At 54.1% G+C, this 17,874-nt stretch overlaps 1 protein-coding gene across 3 annotated transcripts in view; it reads right to left on the bottom strand.

Moving 5' to 3' along the window:
- SH2D4B (SH2 domain containing 4B) overlaps positions 1-5,684 on the bottom strand; it is a 99,085-nt gene extending 93,401 nt beyond the window's left edge. For 2 of the 3 annotated variants that reach the window (XM_087432939.1, XM_087432940.1), the window contains exon 1: positions 5,487-5,684. In XM_087432939.1, the coding sequence (XP_087289065.1) occupies positions 5,487-5,684 (198 nt within the window). The remainder of the gene's footprint in view (positions 1-5,486) is intronic. The other variant, XM_087432938.1, reaches the window with a different exon arrangement.
- Between the last annotated feature and the right edge of the window lie 12,190 nt (positions 5,685-17,874).

Below are 17,874 nucleotides of genomic sequence, written 5' to 3'. Positions count from 1 at the left end.
CCAGTGCCGTGCAGACAGGGTGGGCTCCTTCACCCTCACACCACCCAGGACCCTCCCATTACAGAGGAAGGAACTGAGCTGGGGGGAGCAGAGTGACAGGAGTTCCCTCACCAGCACTGCCGTCCCACCTTTCTGCCTGCCACACGGGGCAGAACATGGGGCTGGGGAGCCCGAAAGTGGGGCCCCATCAAGGTCAAGTCCATGAACCCAGGTGGAGCACCTACTCCCTGGAAGGCCCACACTGGGTCTCACAGTCCAGGCTGGCGGAGCAGAAAGCTCCGGCCCCCAGCCCCTCTCTCCTCGACCCAAACTACCAGGAGAACACATATGACTCTCACACACACACACAGCTCTCAGATCCCTGGCCTCTGTTCCACTGCCTTTCCCAGGAGGGGGCCCCAAACCTAGCCCCACAGTCACAACCAGGGCAGTCCCAGGCCATATGCCATGCCTCCAATTCTGAGCAGATCATAGCAGCTCCCCGCGGACTAGTGCTGCACCCACCGTATACTGTCAGCAGATCACAGCAACTCCCTGCGGACTAGTCCTGCATCCACCATAATGCATCCCGAGAACCAAAAGACGACTTTTATTGGAATAACTGAATTTCCTCCAACTTATCCTAAAAAAGTAAAACCGCACAAGGGGTGATGATTTGACAGCCACAGGAAAGGCCCCACTCCCCACCTCTGAGACTCCAGAAAAGCAGAGGCTGGCCAGGCAGTGATGTAGGTGGTCCCACAGCCTAGGTCTAGTGGTGGAGCACTCAGGAAGAGGCTGAACCAATGCCAAGGGATCTGCCACCAGAACCAGAGGGACGGGGAGTAGAAAAGGAAGGAGATAATCATGACTTGGCTCTGATGTACCTCACGTGGGTGGGGGGGCGGGTAGGAGGACAAATCCATAGAGACAGAAAGCTTATCGGTGGTTGCCAGGGGCTGAGGGGAGGAGGGGGTGGGGAGTGACTGCTTAATGAATACAGGGTTTCCTTTTGATGGGATGAAAATGTTCTGGAACTAGATAGAGGTGGTGGTTGCACAACATTTTGAATGTACTAAATATCACTGAATTGCACACTTTAAAAATGGTTAAAAGGGTAAATTTTATGTTGTGTGTATTTTACCACAATGAAAAAAAGATACTTTCAGATGCAGTAAATGCTATGAAGACAATTAGGCAGGTGTTGTAAGAGAGACTGGAGGGTCAGTGAAGAGCCCAATGTTTAACTGAGAAATGAATGATGGGACGGAACCAGCCTCAAGAGGAATTGGGAAAAGAGCACTCCACGCTGAGGGACACCAGTGGGTGGAAATTAGGTTGAGAGTGGGCGGTGGCCAGTGAAAAGCATTCACCTTTTCTCTGAGTGCAATGGAAGCCACCGAGGCAGGGAGCTGCCTGAGCTAGGTAGTACTTTAAAGGCCCTTCGGCTGCTGTGTGTATAAAGTGGGGGGGGGGCGGGGGGGGTAGGGGGACCACTGACAACACGGCTACATTAGGAATGTGTGCAGGCAAGCACAGGGCTCCAGGCAGGGCTGGCGTTCCAGGTCAGAACTTCCACGCCGGAAAGGGAACACAGGGAGGCTGGGAGGGCTCAGGCCCAGCAGGCTGCCAGGGTTCCTGGACGGTTCCCGGGAAAGAGAGAAGGCAGATGCCCCGTGAGAAGAACTGCCTCCCACAGCTTTCACCAGGGCATGGACGTGGCCCTCCTGGGGCACCAAGGCCAGGGCAGATAGGCAGCAGGAGTGAGTCAATGCTGAGACACAGAGAGGATGCTAACGAGGGTGTCTCCCTCCAGCCCCAACTCAGGGCTGAGCCTGCAGAGAGGGGGGTGCCTAGGATGGGAGCTGCCTCTTGACCCGAGCCGTGGGGCATGGAGGCAGCGGGGGCTGGAGCCCAGCAGGGCTCCATAGGCTGGAATAGCGGGCAGGCCAGCGCGCCAGTGAGCCAGCACAGGAGGCATGCGGGGATTCTGACCCAGGGCTGGCTGTGTGGGTGAGAAAGACCGAGGAGGGGAAGCCACCCACTCAGTGTGTGGGTTGGTTCACAGCGTGGCTGGTGTTGGCCACATTAAAGGAGAAAGCAGAAGGAGGGGGGTGGGGAAGGCCATCTGGTTCCCAGGCAAAGGACATCCAGACGGATAAGGAAGTGGTCACGGAGGAACCAGTTTAACACTGACATGAACTGTCAGTCATGGCAGAATGGACAGGTCCAGGTGGGGAAGCTTCCTGGGTCACAGCAGCAGTGTGAACACGTGTCCTGAGTCCTGTGTCCCAGGCAACACCCAGCTCCAGCCCCAAGAAACTGGGATAAGGAGCAAGCACAGAGGGGCCTGCAAGGTTGTGAAGGCTGCAGCTCCTGATAGAGCTGTGGGTTCTTGTGGTGGCAAAAGGGCACTGAGACAGAAGACATTGCAAAGGTCAGAGTGATGCTGAAGGGCTCGGCTGAAATCTAGCAGAAACAAGCATTACAACACGCCTTCCCAGGGTCTCAGCATAGCCGCACCAATTTCTGCCAAACCTCAGAGTTTGTCAGAAACGTGACAAAACAGCAAACGTGATGGTAAATGAGAAAACGACCCGAGCTGAGGGTCTGCGTCTTCCAAAACATGGCAGAAGATTCGCACCAGAGTATAAAGTGAAAACAAAAGAGACGGGCTGGCACGGTCAGGCGAGCAACGTGTGCCGGCCTTGACCGTCATCTTTCACCCCAGTTTATTGCTTTGTGGACCCCAAATGTGCGCCCTGCATCAGTAAAACCCCCAAGTTCTGTAAGCTAGAATGAGGCGCGTCACAGTGTTTACTCCACCCTTTCCAGGCACAGGTGGAGAGCGGGGAAATGCTCAGGGATGGGCGTCCCCTGCCCTGCCCCGCCCTGCCCTGCAGGACCTGAGCCCTAGGGACAGTGAGGTCTGGGCTGCCAGGAGGTGGGAAATGTGCCCAGGAAAGAGAGTGGGGGAGGCATCAGAGGACAAGCAGGGCGGGGAGACGGGCAGGAGGAGGTGAGGCATCACTCCGGCCGACAAGGCCCGAGCAGGCTGTGCTCAGAGACCCCAAGGGGCTGGCACACACCTCAACAGGCCACAGCAGATGCCTCCTCCAGGACAAATCAGGGGGCAGGGACAGGCGGGGGCTGGCAAAAACCCGGAAGGGGGTGCCTGTGAAGGTAGGAGGAGCAAAGATCTAGCCAATGGAGACCATGCCCACGCACCCCTGCCCGGAGCCAACATGCGGATGCTCTGCACGAAGCCTGGCCCCTGGCCCTCCACTTGGCTGTGCTCCCTGTGGTCTGTCTGTACACCAAAGCCAGTACTTAGTGACGTCGGATAAGGGAGTGAATGAGGGATGGATGAGCAAATGAACTTGTGCACAGATCATTTGTGGGATGAAGTCTGCGTTCAGAAGTATATGAATGGAAAAACATCAGTCATCGGACCCAAGGTCAAAGTCACGGGATGTGTCCCCCAACTCCATTTCTTGGCATCTGATGGACTGTGTCACTTCTGTGAGCCGTGGCTTCCTCATCTGAAATGGGGTCACAGGGCTACGGGAGGGCAGGCACCTAGTAAACGTAAAGCTCACAGAGCAGGTTGGGGTGGTTGTGACCCTTCATCATGCTCCCAGGACAGGGAGCAGACACCCTGCATCCTGGGCCCGCAGCAGGATGCTCTTCAGCCTCCTGGGGCAGAGCCCTCCCCACGGGCTTCCCATGGTCTGCCCAGACACCTCCACAGGCAGGACCGAAGCACAGAGCTAGGCTCTGGCAGGACCCTGACCGGGAACACACACATTCCACAGTGTGTTTCACCCTCTTTTCCATGTTTATAAATCAGAAAACTAATTACCCAGAAAAGAGTCTTCTGCACCAGAAACCCAAATGAGTTTAATGTATAATTTATACGTGAAAATGTAGACGTCACTGTGTGACAAACCGCTGTAAAAATATTTTTGCAGTTAAATTTTGAGACATCTGTCTTCCTCCCAGAAGAGCCACCATACAGACGATGTGAGGCCCCAGGGCCCAGGCCGGGAGGGGCTGGAAAGGCAACCCGTCCTTTTCACCAGCTAGTGGCACAGCTACCAGCGCAGCCTCCCTGGAAGGCCCCAGCCTCGGCACCAGACACGTGCAGCCAAGTCAGAGCTCTCCCTCCTTGGGAGTGTTTTGTTCAAAACAGGGATTTAACACTCTGTTGGCTCTGTGGCAGACCCAAGGATGGAAAACAGAATGGAGTGTGGCAGCTTTGAGTCCCCTGGGAGAGCCAGGCAAGCAGGGGACAAATGATGATGACAGCATGGTGAGTACTAGGGAAGGGCTGGGTCCTACACACCCAGCAGCTGCAGAGAAGCAAGGACTTCCCCGTGCCAGGAGCATCCCCAGAGGACTCCAGGGGGTGGGGGCTAGTCCTGGAGGAGTTTGTCGGAAGGACGGAGGCAGGCGGACATGAGCAACAGGAAGAACTACATGTGCAAAGGCAGAGGCTAGAGCAAGCAGGTTCTGATGGGTGAGCGTGGCCTGCAGCACACGGGAGGGACTGGCCAGCAGGGAGCCTGGAGTGGAGAGCAGGAGCCAGGTCACCCAGGGGCCTGTGTGCCCAGTCCAGAAACAGGACTTTGTCCTGGATTGAAAACTTTAAACAGACCACGTCTACACTTGACTCTGGTGAACAGCATGGAGGCCAAGAGGATGATTGCTGTGGGGAGCGAAGGAGAGAAGATGAACAGGCGTCGCAAACTGTCAAGTGCAGCATGCACGTCAAGTGCCACCCCAGCAGGGTCTTGAGTCCCCCGGTGCCACGCCTCAGCAGCCTGACTGCTTCAGCTGCACCTCCATTCACAGGTGCACCGGTCCACGGGCTTGACTGGCACCTGACTGCATAGAAACCACCCGAAACGTAGCTTGGAGCCTTGCTTCTTGTCTGCAGTTGCTGCTGCCATTAGGGGCTGGTCACTCACTGTGCAGGACATTCCCTGACACCCTCTCTCCGGATGCCCAGTGGGGCTCCAGGCACAACCCAAAGCATCACCTCACACGAGCCGAGGGAGGCGGGGCATGGTGCACGGTGCTGGCTAGCTGACATCCACTGGGGCGTGCACACCAGGGAAGGAGGAACTTCACATCTTGCACCCTGTCCCTCTGTCCCAGAACCACAGATGAGGGTCAAGAATACGCCCTCTCTCTCACCAGGCAATCACCAACTGTGTCTGAGCACAATCTGAGATCTCAAAGGTGTCTTCCAGAACTTGGGCCTCCCACAACAAGACAAAGCAAGTCCCCATTCCCCAACCCCCTGGGGGTCCCTGGGTAGCCCCCTCTGCAGCCTTGGAGCCCTACAGACCTGGTCAAAATATAGAGGCCTGGGCTAATGTTCACAGAAGAAGGGTTTCAAGCCCCCAGCCCTCATCACACCAGTGCCCATTTCAAAGAAGAACATAGCCTGGCATCAATAATTTTTCCACTTCCTGGGAGGCCAGGGTCGGCCCCTCAGTGACTCCCAGCCACATACCTCGCTTGACCTTTGGGGGCCTGAGGCCCTCTGCCTGGGCCAGCGCCTCCCAAGCCTCGCGCTCCCTCCAGCGCCTCAGCTGCTCCTCTCGCATTTTGTAGAAGAGGATGTGTTTCTGCACATCGCTGAGCTCAGCGAGGAGCGCAGGGTCGATGTACAGGTCATGCAAGATCTGCTGCAGCATGATGCCACCTGGATGCGCACGGCAGAAGGGCAGTAGCCAGGGGAGCCGGGGCAGGCGGCACACCCAGGCCCCTCCTCACCCCTGGCTCCTCACCCCCAGAGCCCCTTCTCCATGCAGCATCGTCACTCGGCCTCAACTCCCAGCCAGCGACAAACTCATCTCCTCTGCCCAGGGCAGCAACAGGGGCCAGGTAGCAGGAAACGGAGAGGGAGCCGGACCCTGCAAGGGGAGCAGCCACCAGAAGCAATCTAGTCCTCCTGTTGGGTCACCAAGCACCGCAGCCCAGCGCGCCTGTGTCTTGGCCTCCCCTGGAGTTCTGGGACAATGGGGAGAGGGGAAGCCTCCAGCTTCACAGGGCAATGCCCAGGCCCAGGCCCGCCTGGGTTGGCAGGTGTCGAGTGATCTGTTAGTGGAAGGTAACGATGACACCAGTTGTATCAATGACACTGCCTGGGCCAGCCAGGAACCGATCTCTCCTCCACAGGTAAGAGGAGGAGGCAGCTTCGCCTACTAATTCCATGTCTTTTCAGCCAACTTCAAACAGGCCAGAGGAGCCAGCCAGGAGCCTCCGGGCTCCTCAGCCTCTGCCCTGCCTGCTCCACCTTGCCAACCTTCTTTTCCAGGACACTCGGCATCCTGAGGTAATGCTTTTAAAACTGCCTGGGGGGAGGAAAGAGCTTTTCTTCTAACTGTGTTACAGCCTAGGAAGAAACCAGAATGGAATCAGTAGGGACAACTGAAGGAGCTTTATCACAGAATTCAGACACGGAGGCAGCGGCCGCCCTTTCCCCCTTCCCTGTCACAGGTTCTAAAGCTCTGCGTGTGCTCACACATCAACCTCCAGGGGTCAGTTTTGGTTGTTGTCGCTAACTGTTTGTTGTTTTCTGCGGGTGTCTGGAGGTCACTAAAAAGAATGAGACAGGGTCTTCTCTGTGCCTTGGATCTGAAGCGCTCCGGACAGAGCGCCGTGTTGCTCTCCAACGGCTCAGAGCTGCCGCTGCTGAGACCCAAAGCTCAGCCAGTAGGTGCTGAGAGCTCCTCACAGCTGCCCTTGACTTTGGACAAGGCCATTGGGGTCCAGGAAGGGTGAGTGACCTGCCTGTGGCTACCCAGTCCACACGTTTCTGCACAGGGACTCCACTCCGTTTTCAAATTGGACATCCACTGGCCACTGGATGAGTGTTTTGAAACTGGATGGCGTGAAAACCTAACCCGACCAGGAGAAAACAAACAGGGTTTGGCACTGTGGCCTGGTGGGACTGCTGGTCCTCGAGTCCCCCCCTCCCCATGAGGACCAAAGGGGGGTCCGGCACCCAAAAGTGATGGGAGGCAGCTGTGGGTGGGCGCTCTTCTCCCTCTGCAAGGCTCCCACAAAAGAGAGAAGGATCAGGCGGGTTCAGATGAGCTTTAAGCCCCCAGGGTCAAAAAGAAGTGTAGGGGGCCAAGCTGCCCCTCCCCAGGACTAGCTGGCTCGTCCCAGTGTGACCCAGGCCTTGGAGCCTTCCCACAGAGGCTCCAGCCCCCGCGACGCCGTGCTCCGGGCTCCCACCCTGCCCTCTGGTCTGTCCTCCCACCTCAGACCTCTCAGCGACTCCCGACCCGGCGTCCGGGCCTCCTCGGTTTCTCAGACGAGGGCTCCCCAGCCTCCTTGCCTCCGCACAGCTCGTTTTTCGTGCCCTGACTGTGGCCGGGTAGGCACCTGGAGCCCAGAGCGGAGACAAGGGGACGGAGGGCAGACGCGCGTCTATCCTCCTGCCGGCACCCTCCTTCCTTTCTGGGTCCCCAGACCCTACAGGAAGGAGCGGGCAGCGAGCACTGCACGGCGCAGCAGGAAGGGGCCGGCCTCCGCCGGAGTGGCGACGGGGTCATCCTCACTGACGGCAACGACACAGCTAGTGCCCCACGTTGTGCCGCAGGGGAGCCTCCCTGGCAACCCCGGGTCCGCGGGCGCAGCTGCCCGGGGGCGGATCTGGGCAGGGACGACGCGCTGGCGGGCGTGGGTGGGGGCTGCTCGGCCTCGGGCGCCCCCTGGCGGCGGGGGCGGGAGCCTGCACGTGGGGGGCCGGGGTCGCACTGGGCGGAGGGGCGGACACTGGGCCTCTTAACGGCCGGGACCCCAGGGGAAGGAGCTCCGCGGTTCTGGCTGAGGGTGAGGCCCCTGGGTATTCAGACCCGGTTTTCTGCCGCCTATCCACTGGTTTTGTTGTTTTCATTTTTCATTGGCCAGTGTGATGTAATTTTGCACGCTACCGCAGTTCCTTCTGGGCGGGAGGTGCAAGCAAGCTGTGTTGTGCAAGGGACTGGAAACCACCCGGATGCCCCTCTGTGGGGTGGGGAGCCGCCCAGAGCAGAACACGACATCTGTCACAAAGAATGGAGTCTATCTGCCTCCTGGGGCAGGGAAAAGGTCTACGGCAGATGAAATGAAAAGGCGACATGCAGAACTTTGTGCATAGTGTAATCCATTTTTTAAATTCTTTATGTCTAATTACTTTTATGTAGACAAAGGGAAAGACTGGAAGAGCACACATGCTTTCCTGCTTTCCTCTTGCAAGGGGTGGGGGGACCACTTTTACAAACGTCCTATTATTTTATACAATGAGCAAAGCATACTTATATAATTCATATGACTGAAATAAAATGTATATCAAAAGTCCTAAAATGCGACTCCAAAAAATTGGCCTCTAGAAGTGAGTGCTGCTGGGGCAGAGACCCACATGCACAGCCTTGTCCACACCACACCCACCCCCAGAGAGGGCCTTGCAGGCATAGCCAGACCTCCCTAGCCAGGAAGCCTACACTGTGGGGATGGATAGACCGTTCAGGTCCCCAGAGCTTCCTAAGCTGGAGAAGGACTTGGAGGCGTTTCTCAGAGATGGCGCTGGCGCTGGCACGGAGAGGAGACTAGAAGAACGGGACGCAGGGAGAACAGTCAGCGGGCTTTGGCCAAAGTCTAGGAGGGAGGTGACAAGGACAGTATGGGCACTGTCGGTCTTCCTGGGGCAGAACGGGGAGCCTTTCCTCATCCCAGAGCCTCCTGCCATGCAGCTCTGCTTCCACCGAAGATCCTTTTAAAACTTACATCGTGTCGTTCTCTGCTCAAAACCTCGCACGGCTCCCATTTCAGTCAGAGGCGAAGCCCACGAGGCCTCCCTCATCTGCCTCACCCCAGCCCCGCCCCGCTCTCCCTCCACCACAGAGCCATCCTGCCAGCCTCCTTGCTGTTCTGCAGACACACCAGGCTGTTCTCTCTGCCAGGAACCCACGTGGCTCACTCACTCCTTCAAATCTTTGCTCAAAGTTTTAACTCCTTTATACTCCTGATCCTCCCTTATTCTGCTGGATTTTTTTCCCTTCTCACTTACTTTGTAAGATACCACTTTACTTATTTGTTTGTGCTTTGTCTCTCTCTCCCTACTAGATAACAAGCACAAGGGCAGGTACTTCACCGCAGTTCTCAGTGCCTAGAACACTGCTTGATGAGGGGTGCTAGATGAGAGCTATTGGAGAAGAGAATGAATGAAGGAACTCTCCCAGTGGAGCTGACCAGAGCCTGTGCAGTGCTGGGGAGGTGTCCAGAACAATACTCTGGACAGAGGCTGCTCAAGACTTGGACCTGCGAGGTGTGGGCAGAGGGACTCAATCTGTGGGCCATCAGGTGGACCACCTGCCCTCGCTGTTCCCCCATGCCCTGACCACACAGCCACCTCAAAGGCAGGATCAACTGGTGGCCAGAGAACCCCATCATCCCAGCTGCAGGCACCCTGGGCACAGCCACCACATAAGGACAGGCCGCAGGAAGGCTCTCCTTACATCCCTCCCACCTCCCCTCCTCCCCTGGCACAGTCACCTGGGGAAGCTGCTCCCAGAGCCCCTTTAGGAGCTCACCTGGTCTCGGTTTTGCAATCCAAGGGCTCAGGGAAAGTCTAGAGTAGTTACTGCTTTGTCACCAGTTAAGCTCCACTGAAAAATCATGGCTGTAAAAATCGATAGTGTCCCTGTATGAGTACAACAATGACTTAGAAAATACAACAAGAAAAAGATCCCGTTCACAACAGATATGAAATACTGGAATGACTGGAACAGTGTGGGGACTCGTAGGAAGAAAGGTGAAAACCTTCACTGAGACATACCTAGGCGTTAAGCTGGAGTAGGAACACAGCACATTCACCCTCAGAAAGACCCAACCTGGGACATGTTCAGTTCATCTCTGTGTTAGCTGGTCTCCAGAGGGCTCCCGACGGTCCCCGCCTCCTGGCGTTCACGACCTTGTGTGGCCCCTCACACGTGTCAGGGTTGGTCTGTGTGATCAGCAGAAGATGCCAGAAGTGATGGTCTGTCACCTTGGAGATCAGATTATAAAGACATTTCAGCTTCCTTCCCGGGTTCTCTATCTCTCATCACTCACTCTGGGGAAACCATGTCGTCAGGCCCACATGGCAGGAACTGCAGCTTCCTGCCAACAGGCCCATGAGTGGATTGGCAGGGGATCTGGTCAGGAGAGATGGCAGCCCTGGCCAACGTCCCACTGCAGCCTCATGAGGGAGCCTGAGCCAGAGTGACCCAGCTAAGCTAGCTGATCCTAGATCCCGGACCTGCAGAAAGGGTATGAGGTATGTATATATATGCTGTTTTAAACTGCTAAACTTCAGGGTAATTTGTTATGTAGCGATACATAACTAATACAATCTCAAATTAATTTATATATTTAATACAATTTCAAACCTGAAAATGAATTGGGAAGTTGGGAGAGGTTTGATGATACCCGACTCAGCGGAAAGAATGAAAGATGAGTACAGCCTAGACTATTTCCTAGTAAAATAACGAGGAATACTGAACTCTACATGGCCAGTATTCACACTCATAAAATCAAAGATTTCAGTTCTGACAGAAGAACAAGCAGACTGACATGAGAAAACCCAGACACAGATCCAAATATATACATAATTATTTAGTATGTGATCAAAGTGGCAGTTATAATAGAGGGAACAGGATGGAGATTCATCCAATAAACAGAGCAGGAATAAACAGCTAGATCCTCGCCTGTTACCTGTGATCCAGCCAGGACATCCCTCAGTGGTTGTGGCCTCGGGGGTTCTGGGACATACATAATAATTACTGCAGCATTAGTCATAATAGTGCAAATTTCAAAATACTTGATGGGTTCAAGAAACGGGGTTTAGATGAGTAAATCATGGCACATCGGTAGGATAAAATGCCATACAGCCATTGAAATTGATATTGAGAATAATATTTGCTGGCATAAAAGGGTGCTTATGACGTATTCCTAAGGGAAAAAGCTGGTTGTAAAGTGTTATGTGTAGGATGGTCCCAGTTTCATGTATCAGGAAAAAGCATATTTTAACCCCCACTGCCTTCTAAGGAGAGTAAGCAGGTCCCATTAGAAGGAAAGGCCATGATCTTCTGGAAACCTTGCTAGGTTTGCATATGCACATTTGGGAGGCCAAGCTGTGGTGAGCTGAGTTGTTCCACATACACAGGGTTGGATATTGGGGTTCCTAAGCAGTAGAGCTGGCAGGGGAGGAAGAGATGGAGACGAGGCTGTGGACCACCCTGCCCTAAATCTTCATCAAAATGATTTAACTCACAAAACGCTTGCTGTGAGTAGGTATCTAATTTAGAAAAAAAAAAGTGAACTTTATCCAATTCTGCCAGGACAGAGGAATGACAAAACAGAGACTGCCAGGGGCACGGGAGTTGGAGGCACGTGGGCTGCTAGGAGCATGTTGTTGTTAGCGCCCCGAGTCGGACTCCTGGAGACCCTGTGCACAGCAGAGCGGAACCCTGCGAGGTCTTTCTGCACCACCCTCTCACCTTTATCAGACAGTGCTCCGCTGCCATTCATCGAGTTTTCATGGCTAATGTTTTCAGAAGTGGGTGGCCAGGTCCTTCTTCCTAGTCTATCTAGTCTGGAAGCTCCGCTGAAACCTGTCCACCATGGGTGACCCTGCTGGTATTTGAAATACCAGAGGCAGAGCTTCAACACCACAGCAACATGCAGCCGCCACAGTATGACAACCGACAGACAGGTGGTATGGTTCCCTTACAGGGAAAGGAACCCAGGCCTCAGTGGTGAGAGCATGGAATCTTAACTATAGACCCCCACAACATGAACTCCCAGAATTAGCAGAATTGGGGCTTTCCCCACCATGGAATTGGTGGGATCCAAGTACCTCTAAAGGGCAAGGATACCCACATTTGTAAACAAGAAACCAACAGTATACATTAATGATGGCAGCGGCAGAGCCCAGGGCTGCAGCCAGCCTGGCCTGACCTCCTGGCAGTGCTCCACATTTCTACGACTCCTTTTCCCCTTCTGCGTATGGGTAAGCTGCACAGGGCTCTTGTCAGCATTAAATGGATGAGGCAAGTTACGTGCAAGTTGGCCAGGCACACAGTAAGGTGACAATGTGAGTTCTGTTTCCCTGCTACTTAATCTGGAACCTGGTTCCTAATGTGGGAGATCGAGATTTGGACACCCTGAAATATATCTCTTCACCTTGATTGTTTTCTCTGACGGACATTTGACCTCCCCCACTAACTGTCTAAAGAATTTGACATAGTAACTCCTTCCTGGAACAGATCTTCTATCTGATTGCTGTAATATAATGTAAAATAGATGTTACAATAGGAAAGGCACCAACAAGCGCATCTTATCAGAGGTTCTGTCTCTCTGGCCACATTCTCTGGATGGCCCTGCGAGGAGTTGCCAGACAATCATTTACATTTATAAGGGAAATCTCCATGTATAAAAGTATCTCCCTCTCTGTATTGGGAAGAGCGGGGATGACCTCATTTCTGGAAACTTATCAATGTGGAAAGTGAGGCCTTAAATCTGCATAATAACCTTACTCTTGTTTACAGTGCTTTAGTGGTAATCTCCTGTAACTGACTCCCCCCACCCCCAACATCCTCCTTTGTCGTTGGCTGAACATGGTATTTAAGATGAGAATTTCTGCTATTGTGTTGAGAAATGCAGTGTTCCTGGTTTCTCCCATGTATATGATGGTGGTCAGGGCAAGCTACCCCAGGAGGCACCACTCTGGTATGCGGATTATTTTGAGCTGAAGACAATAAGGACTCAGAGAACTCAGGAAGAATATTTGAGTTTCCCCTCCCAAACTGCCTAAAGAATTTAAAACAAAAGATCTGTTTCAGGAAGGATTTATTATCATGATGGCTGTAAAGATAATGTAGGATAGAGGTTACAATAGGAAAGGCACCAAGCCCCTTTTATCAAAAACTGTCTCTCCCTGACCACATTATCTATAGATGACCCTGAAAAGAATTGTCTTCCTGGCCTCTGAAGTCCCAGACCACTACCCACCCCCAACACCTTCCTCGCCTTTAGCTACAACACTTAAGCAAGCAGCTTAGACAGAGAGACGAGTTGCTCATTTCTGAGTTTCTCCCATGTATACATGTTATTAAACTTGGTATTATTTTCTCCTGCTAACCTGTCTTGTTAATTATTTGGCCAGCCATAAGAACCTTAAGGGAAAGGGTAGAGGGGGCTTCTCCCTCTTCCCCCACACTAACTTGGTGAATCAAGATATTAGCTGGGGGTGGTGGGCTGTGGTAGCTAATTTTGTCTATGCAGCAAGCTTCCCCAGACTCCCATGATTTAAAGGAAAACGTCCTGAGTCCCGGACAGGCATGTGACTTGGGCCTGGGATTGATAAACAAATACCGGGTAAAATGGCCTAATTTTCTGCTTCAGTTGCTAACTTGGGGCTGCGGGCACCATGTCTCCCAGCAGGGAGGGGGTCTGTGCAGCAGGAGGAACAGAGCCAACAGCAGAGAGAAGCAGAGGCACCAACAGAGAGAAACAGCCAGCAGTGTGGAGTCCGTTCTAGCGTTCCAGGTCCTGGTCCATCTGTCCATCTGTGAACGTCCCCTGTCCCTCTTGCCAGGAGCCTGTCAACCCCCTTTTGCTGAATCTTGTTTTGAGTTAAGGCCATTGCAGCCAGTGTGTCCTGACCCCCCGGTGGCTTGGCTCGCTCTCCACTTGTCTTGCCAAGGATGCTGCAGAGGTAGACAGGACAGAACACCAAGAGTGCGAGGAACCTGGGCCAGACCATCCCTTAGGGCCCTTCTTGATGGCCCATCTCCCACAGGAAGTCCTGCCAGGCCCCAGGTATCTCTCTGAATGCAGCCCCTCCACCTCCTTGCTGCCCCAGCCCCGCTTCCTTTGCCTCCCTCTGGGAAGCCAATGACACAGCGCAGAAAGAGGCAGTTTCTGGAGGAGGCGAGTCCCCGGCTCACAGGATGCTGAGTCCTTGGTGCCTGCACACAGCTAGTGGAGTAGGAAGATCTGGGTCCTCAGGGTGGAGGGAGCACCGAGCCGGCTGCCCCTCCCCACCCACCGTTTCACGCAGACAGATGCCTGTAACTTGCCTGTACCCCTGCCCCCTAACCTCTCCTGGACCCCCAGTCCTGCTAATTAGAAAACACTCTACTCCACCCCAGTTCCCCTGGAACAAAGCCGCTCAGCACGAGGATAACAGATTGACTAAGTCTTAGCCCAGGACCGACTCTTATTAACTCGAAGGCCAGGAGGCAACTCTGAGGTCCCAGGGAGCAAACAGACTTAACGCTGTGGGCAGCTGCCCTGACAGGCAGGCAGCTGCCCACGAAGCCCTCCCAGGTCCCCAGGTCCCTACTAAAGACCACACCATCTGCCAAGCCTGCCTGGTGCCCATCTCATGCAGGCAAGTCACGTCCAAACCACAGGCCCAGCCCCCCCCCCCAGGCCTGAGAGCATCCTGACCAGGAGAGAGAAGAATTGCCCTTACCTGCAAGCCAGCGAGAACCCTAGTGAGCCTACTCCCCTAGGGCAGGCTCTCAGGATCCAGGGGAGCCCGGGGCCCCCACCCCCGTGCCCTCCTCAGCGGAGTGGCCCGAGAACTGCTAACACATCTGACATGCCTACTGTGCAGAAGCAGGCCCTGGGCCCAGGGCTTTCCTTTTGTATCTCATTTGCTTCTCAGAACTAGATTATGAGGCAGGCGGTTTTACTAACCCCAAGGCCAGTTTTATTATCACAGACACACAGCTGCCAATGGATATAGGACTGAAACCCCGGTCTTGCTGAGCCCTAACAGGGAGGAAGGAGGAAAAAGTTTGCCAGCCAGGGCTGGGGCCCAACACCCCAGTTTCTTAGAGCATTCATTACAGATTCTCTTTTATATGGGAACACGAGCAGAGATCCCACCCCTGCAGCTTCCAGGCGTTGCTTTGAGATCCACCGAGAGGGGAGGTAAACTCACTTCAAAATGCAGTTATGCTGGAAAAGAGGTTCATACACACACGTTGCCAACAAGAGGAGTCCCAGGGATGATCCAGGAGAAAAGGGGAGAATGACACTGAAATCCATCACGTCGGTGGTCCCAAGGAGTGAAGCAGCAAGGATCTGGTTAGATGACGGTCTAACTTTCAGAACAGATGAGTGACGGCCTGTTGACCACGGAGGAGCTGGCCTCGTCCTCAGAGCTCAGGTGAAACCCACACTCCTGGACTTGGCCACCGGGTGGATGGTGGTACCCTCAGCTGAGATGGGGGAAGACAAGAGGAGGAGACTGGGATTGTGAGTGGAACCTGGGGGTAGGGGAAGAGAAGACAAATTCAGTTTTGGATGTGGCAGTCGATGTGTCTGCAGGAATGGACGGGTGGACGGGTCTAAAGCACTTTGCTGACACAGGACTCTGCGGCAGCAGACATGGCCTGAGCCATCCATTCACTACTGAGAGGGCAGCCAGTGCCCTCAGGACACCTCCCGCAGTGGCTGACCCTTCCCCAGGGCACCGGAGAATACCCTGACCCCCAGGCTCCATGTCTCTCAGGGAGAGCCTGGCTCATTGGATGCCCTGCCTGGGCCCTATTTTAAAAAGTGAGCCCTGCCAGATAGACCAGAGGTGGAAGGAAATTTGGAATGAGCAAAAAAGATTCTGGGTGTCTCTGGTGGAAAACTGTGCATTGTGTAGAGCACACCTTTCCAGTTATGATTCTGATTCTAGGTTTTCATTGCCTTTGAGCTGTTTCACAACTCTGTAAGCTGTGGAGTTACTGCAAACTACTTCCTGCCTGCAAACGCACATAGAGTATAAACAAATGAGTCTCGCCTGACCCCTCGCCCCCTGAGAGAAAGCCGGTCTCAGCGTTGCTTTACTCCCTATGGTTTTATGGTTCATTGTGATTTCTCCATGGAACGGGTTGTTAATCTTACCAGCTCCCTCATTTAATTAATAATTAAAATAAAATCTTTGACGTGCATATGTAATATTTATATGAGTGATGCTTTCTTTTTGGAAAATTGTCTCTAATAAGGCTATGGGAAGGACTACTGCCTCTCAGAGATGAGAAGACTCACCGGGGTCCACGCAGCACAAAACCCACCCCGTCCCCATCCATATCAGCCCAACAGGAGGTGTCTAGCCTGGGCTTGCACACCTCCAGGGATGGGGTGCTCAGTCCCTCCTAGAAGTCACTCTAATTCTTTCCATATAGGACCACAGCTGTGCTGATTTTAAAAAATAGAACAAAACAAAAACAGATCTAAAGCCAAAAGAAAACACAATGGACCCCCTGCTGACAGATGACTGACTGCTTGGGCCCAAAGAATCATCTACAGCCTGCAGCCCTGGGCTCCTCGCAGAGGCACAGGGGGCTGAAATGGCCGGAGGCCACACAGGACGAGGGCAGGGTGGTGCCACCACAAGGCGGAGCACCCGCTCAAGGAACCTGGGCTCACAGTGCCTCAGGACAGAACAAAGACTGAGGCAGTTGACCTGCTGCCTTCCCCACCCTGGGGGATCCACCCGCCTGTTTTTAGACACAAAGATTAACTCCTGGGGGCCGGCGGGGCATGCACTGGTCTTACACACATGTCACCCTGGCTCTCAGGAAGCCAGCAACGACCCCGGTCTGCAGTCCTGCTGGGGTTGCCCCTCCAAGGAGATGGAGCCCCTCACCCGTGGGAGGTGGGAGGGGCATGGCTCCAGGCCCCTCACTGGACTCAGCCCCTCACTCTGAGGCCTCGGCCAGTGCTTCCCTGGGCCTCTGTTCTCCTGGCCAGGAGTGAGACCAGATGGGGTCCACCCCCGACTTCTCCCCATCCCATGCAAACGTGATGTCCACCATTTTCAGAGCATGTTATTTCCTGCAGTGCCTGCTTCCAGCCCTCTCCTTTTCCCATCCCAAGCTCCTCTAACCCCTTTTCTCCCCACAAATCCCCCTCCCGGGCCGTCAGAGGAGGCCGTGGCCCCTCTGCTGGCTCCCTGGGGCCACCCCTGCAGACCACCCTGGTCCCTGGACAGGTGCGGGACACTCCGCTTCCTCTGGGGCTCCAGGGACAGCGTCTCTGGCTTTCTGGCAGGACCCACACTCCAGGTAAGAAGCAGCCCCCTCTCCCACCTCCACACTTCTACGACACAGGAAGCGAAGACCTTGAATCCCAAATGCCTGCCGTGTCCCCGCAGCCCTCGAAGCCCCCTTCCTGAGCCGACAGGGAAGTGGGTCCTTCATTCGGCCAGGTTAGAAGCTCACCCGGTGGGGACGCCACCAACAGAAGCTGTTCAGTAACCACGTCAGCAGTAAATTGGGTGTGCATTATGTTAAAATGCTTTACCCCCCTCACCTCATTCAGCCCTTAAAACCACCCCACGTGGGGGGTTTATCCTCATTTTACAAGTGTCAGGGGAAGAGGGAGAATCTCCCTGTGCCCTTTTCCTTAAGGTTCTTATGGCTGGCCAAATAATCAACAAGACAGGTTAGCAGGAGAAAATAATACCAAGTTTAATAACATGTATACATGGGAGAAAGCAGGGACACCGCGTTTCTCAACACAATAACAGAAATTTTCGTCTTAAATACCATGTTCAGCCAACGACAAAGGAGGATGTTGGGGGTGGGGGAGTCAGTTACAGGAGATGACCACTAAAGCACAGCAAACAAGAGTAAGGCTATTATGCAGATTTAAAGCCTCACCTTTCACATTGATAAGCCCCTAGAAATGAGGCCATCCCCCCCTCTTCCCAAAACAGAGAGGGAGATACCTTTACAAATGGAGATTTCCCTTATAAATGTACATGATTGTCTGGCAACTCCTCGCAGGGCCATCCAGAGAATGTGGCCAGAGAGACAGAACTTCTGATAAGAGGAGCTTGTTGGT

This window comes from Ceratotherium simum, chromosome 6 (assembly GCF_057802395.1).
Source record: "Ceratotherium simum simum isolate JZ-2026a chromosome 6, ASM5780239v1, whole genome shotgun sequence".
Taxonomy (NCBI): Eukaryota; Metazoa; Chordata; class Mammalia; order Perissodactyla; family Rhinocerotidae; genus Ceratotherium; species Ceratotherium simum.
Note: the sequence above shows the minus strand (reverse complement) of the source record. Positions and strands in the feature narration are given on the sequence as shown.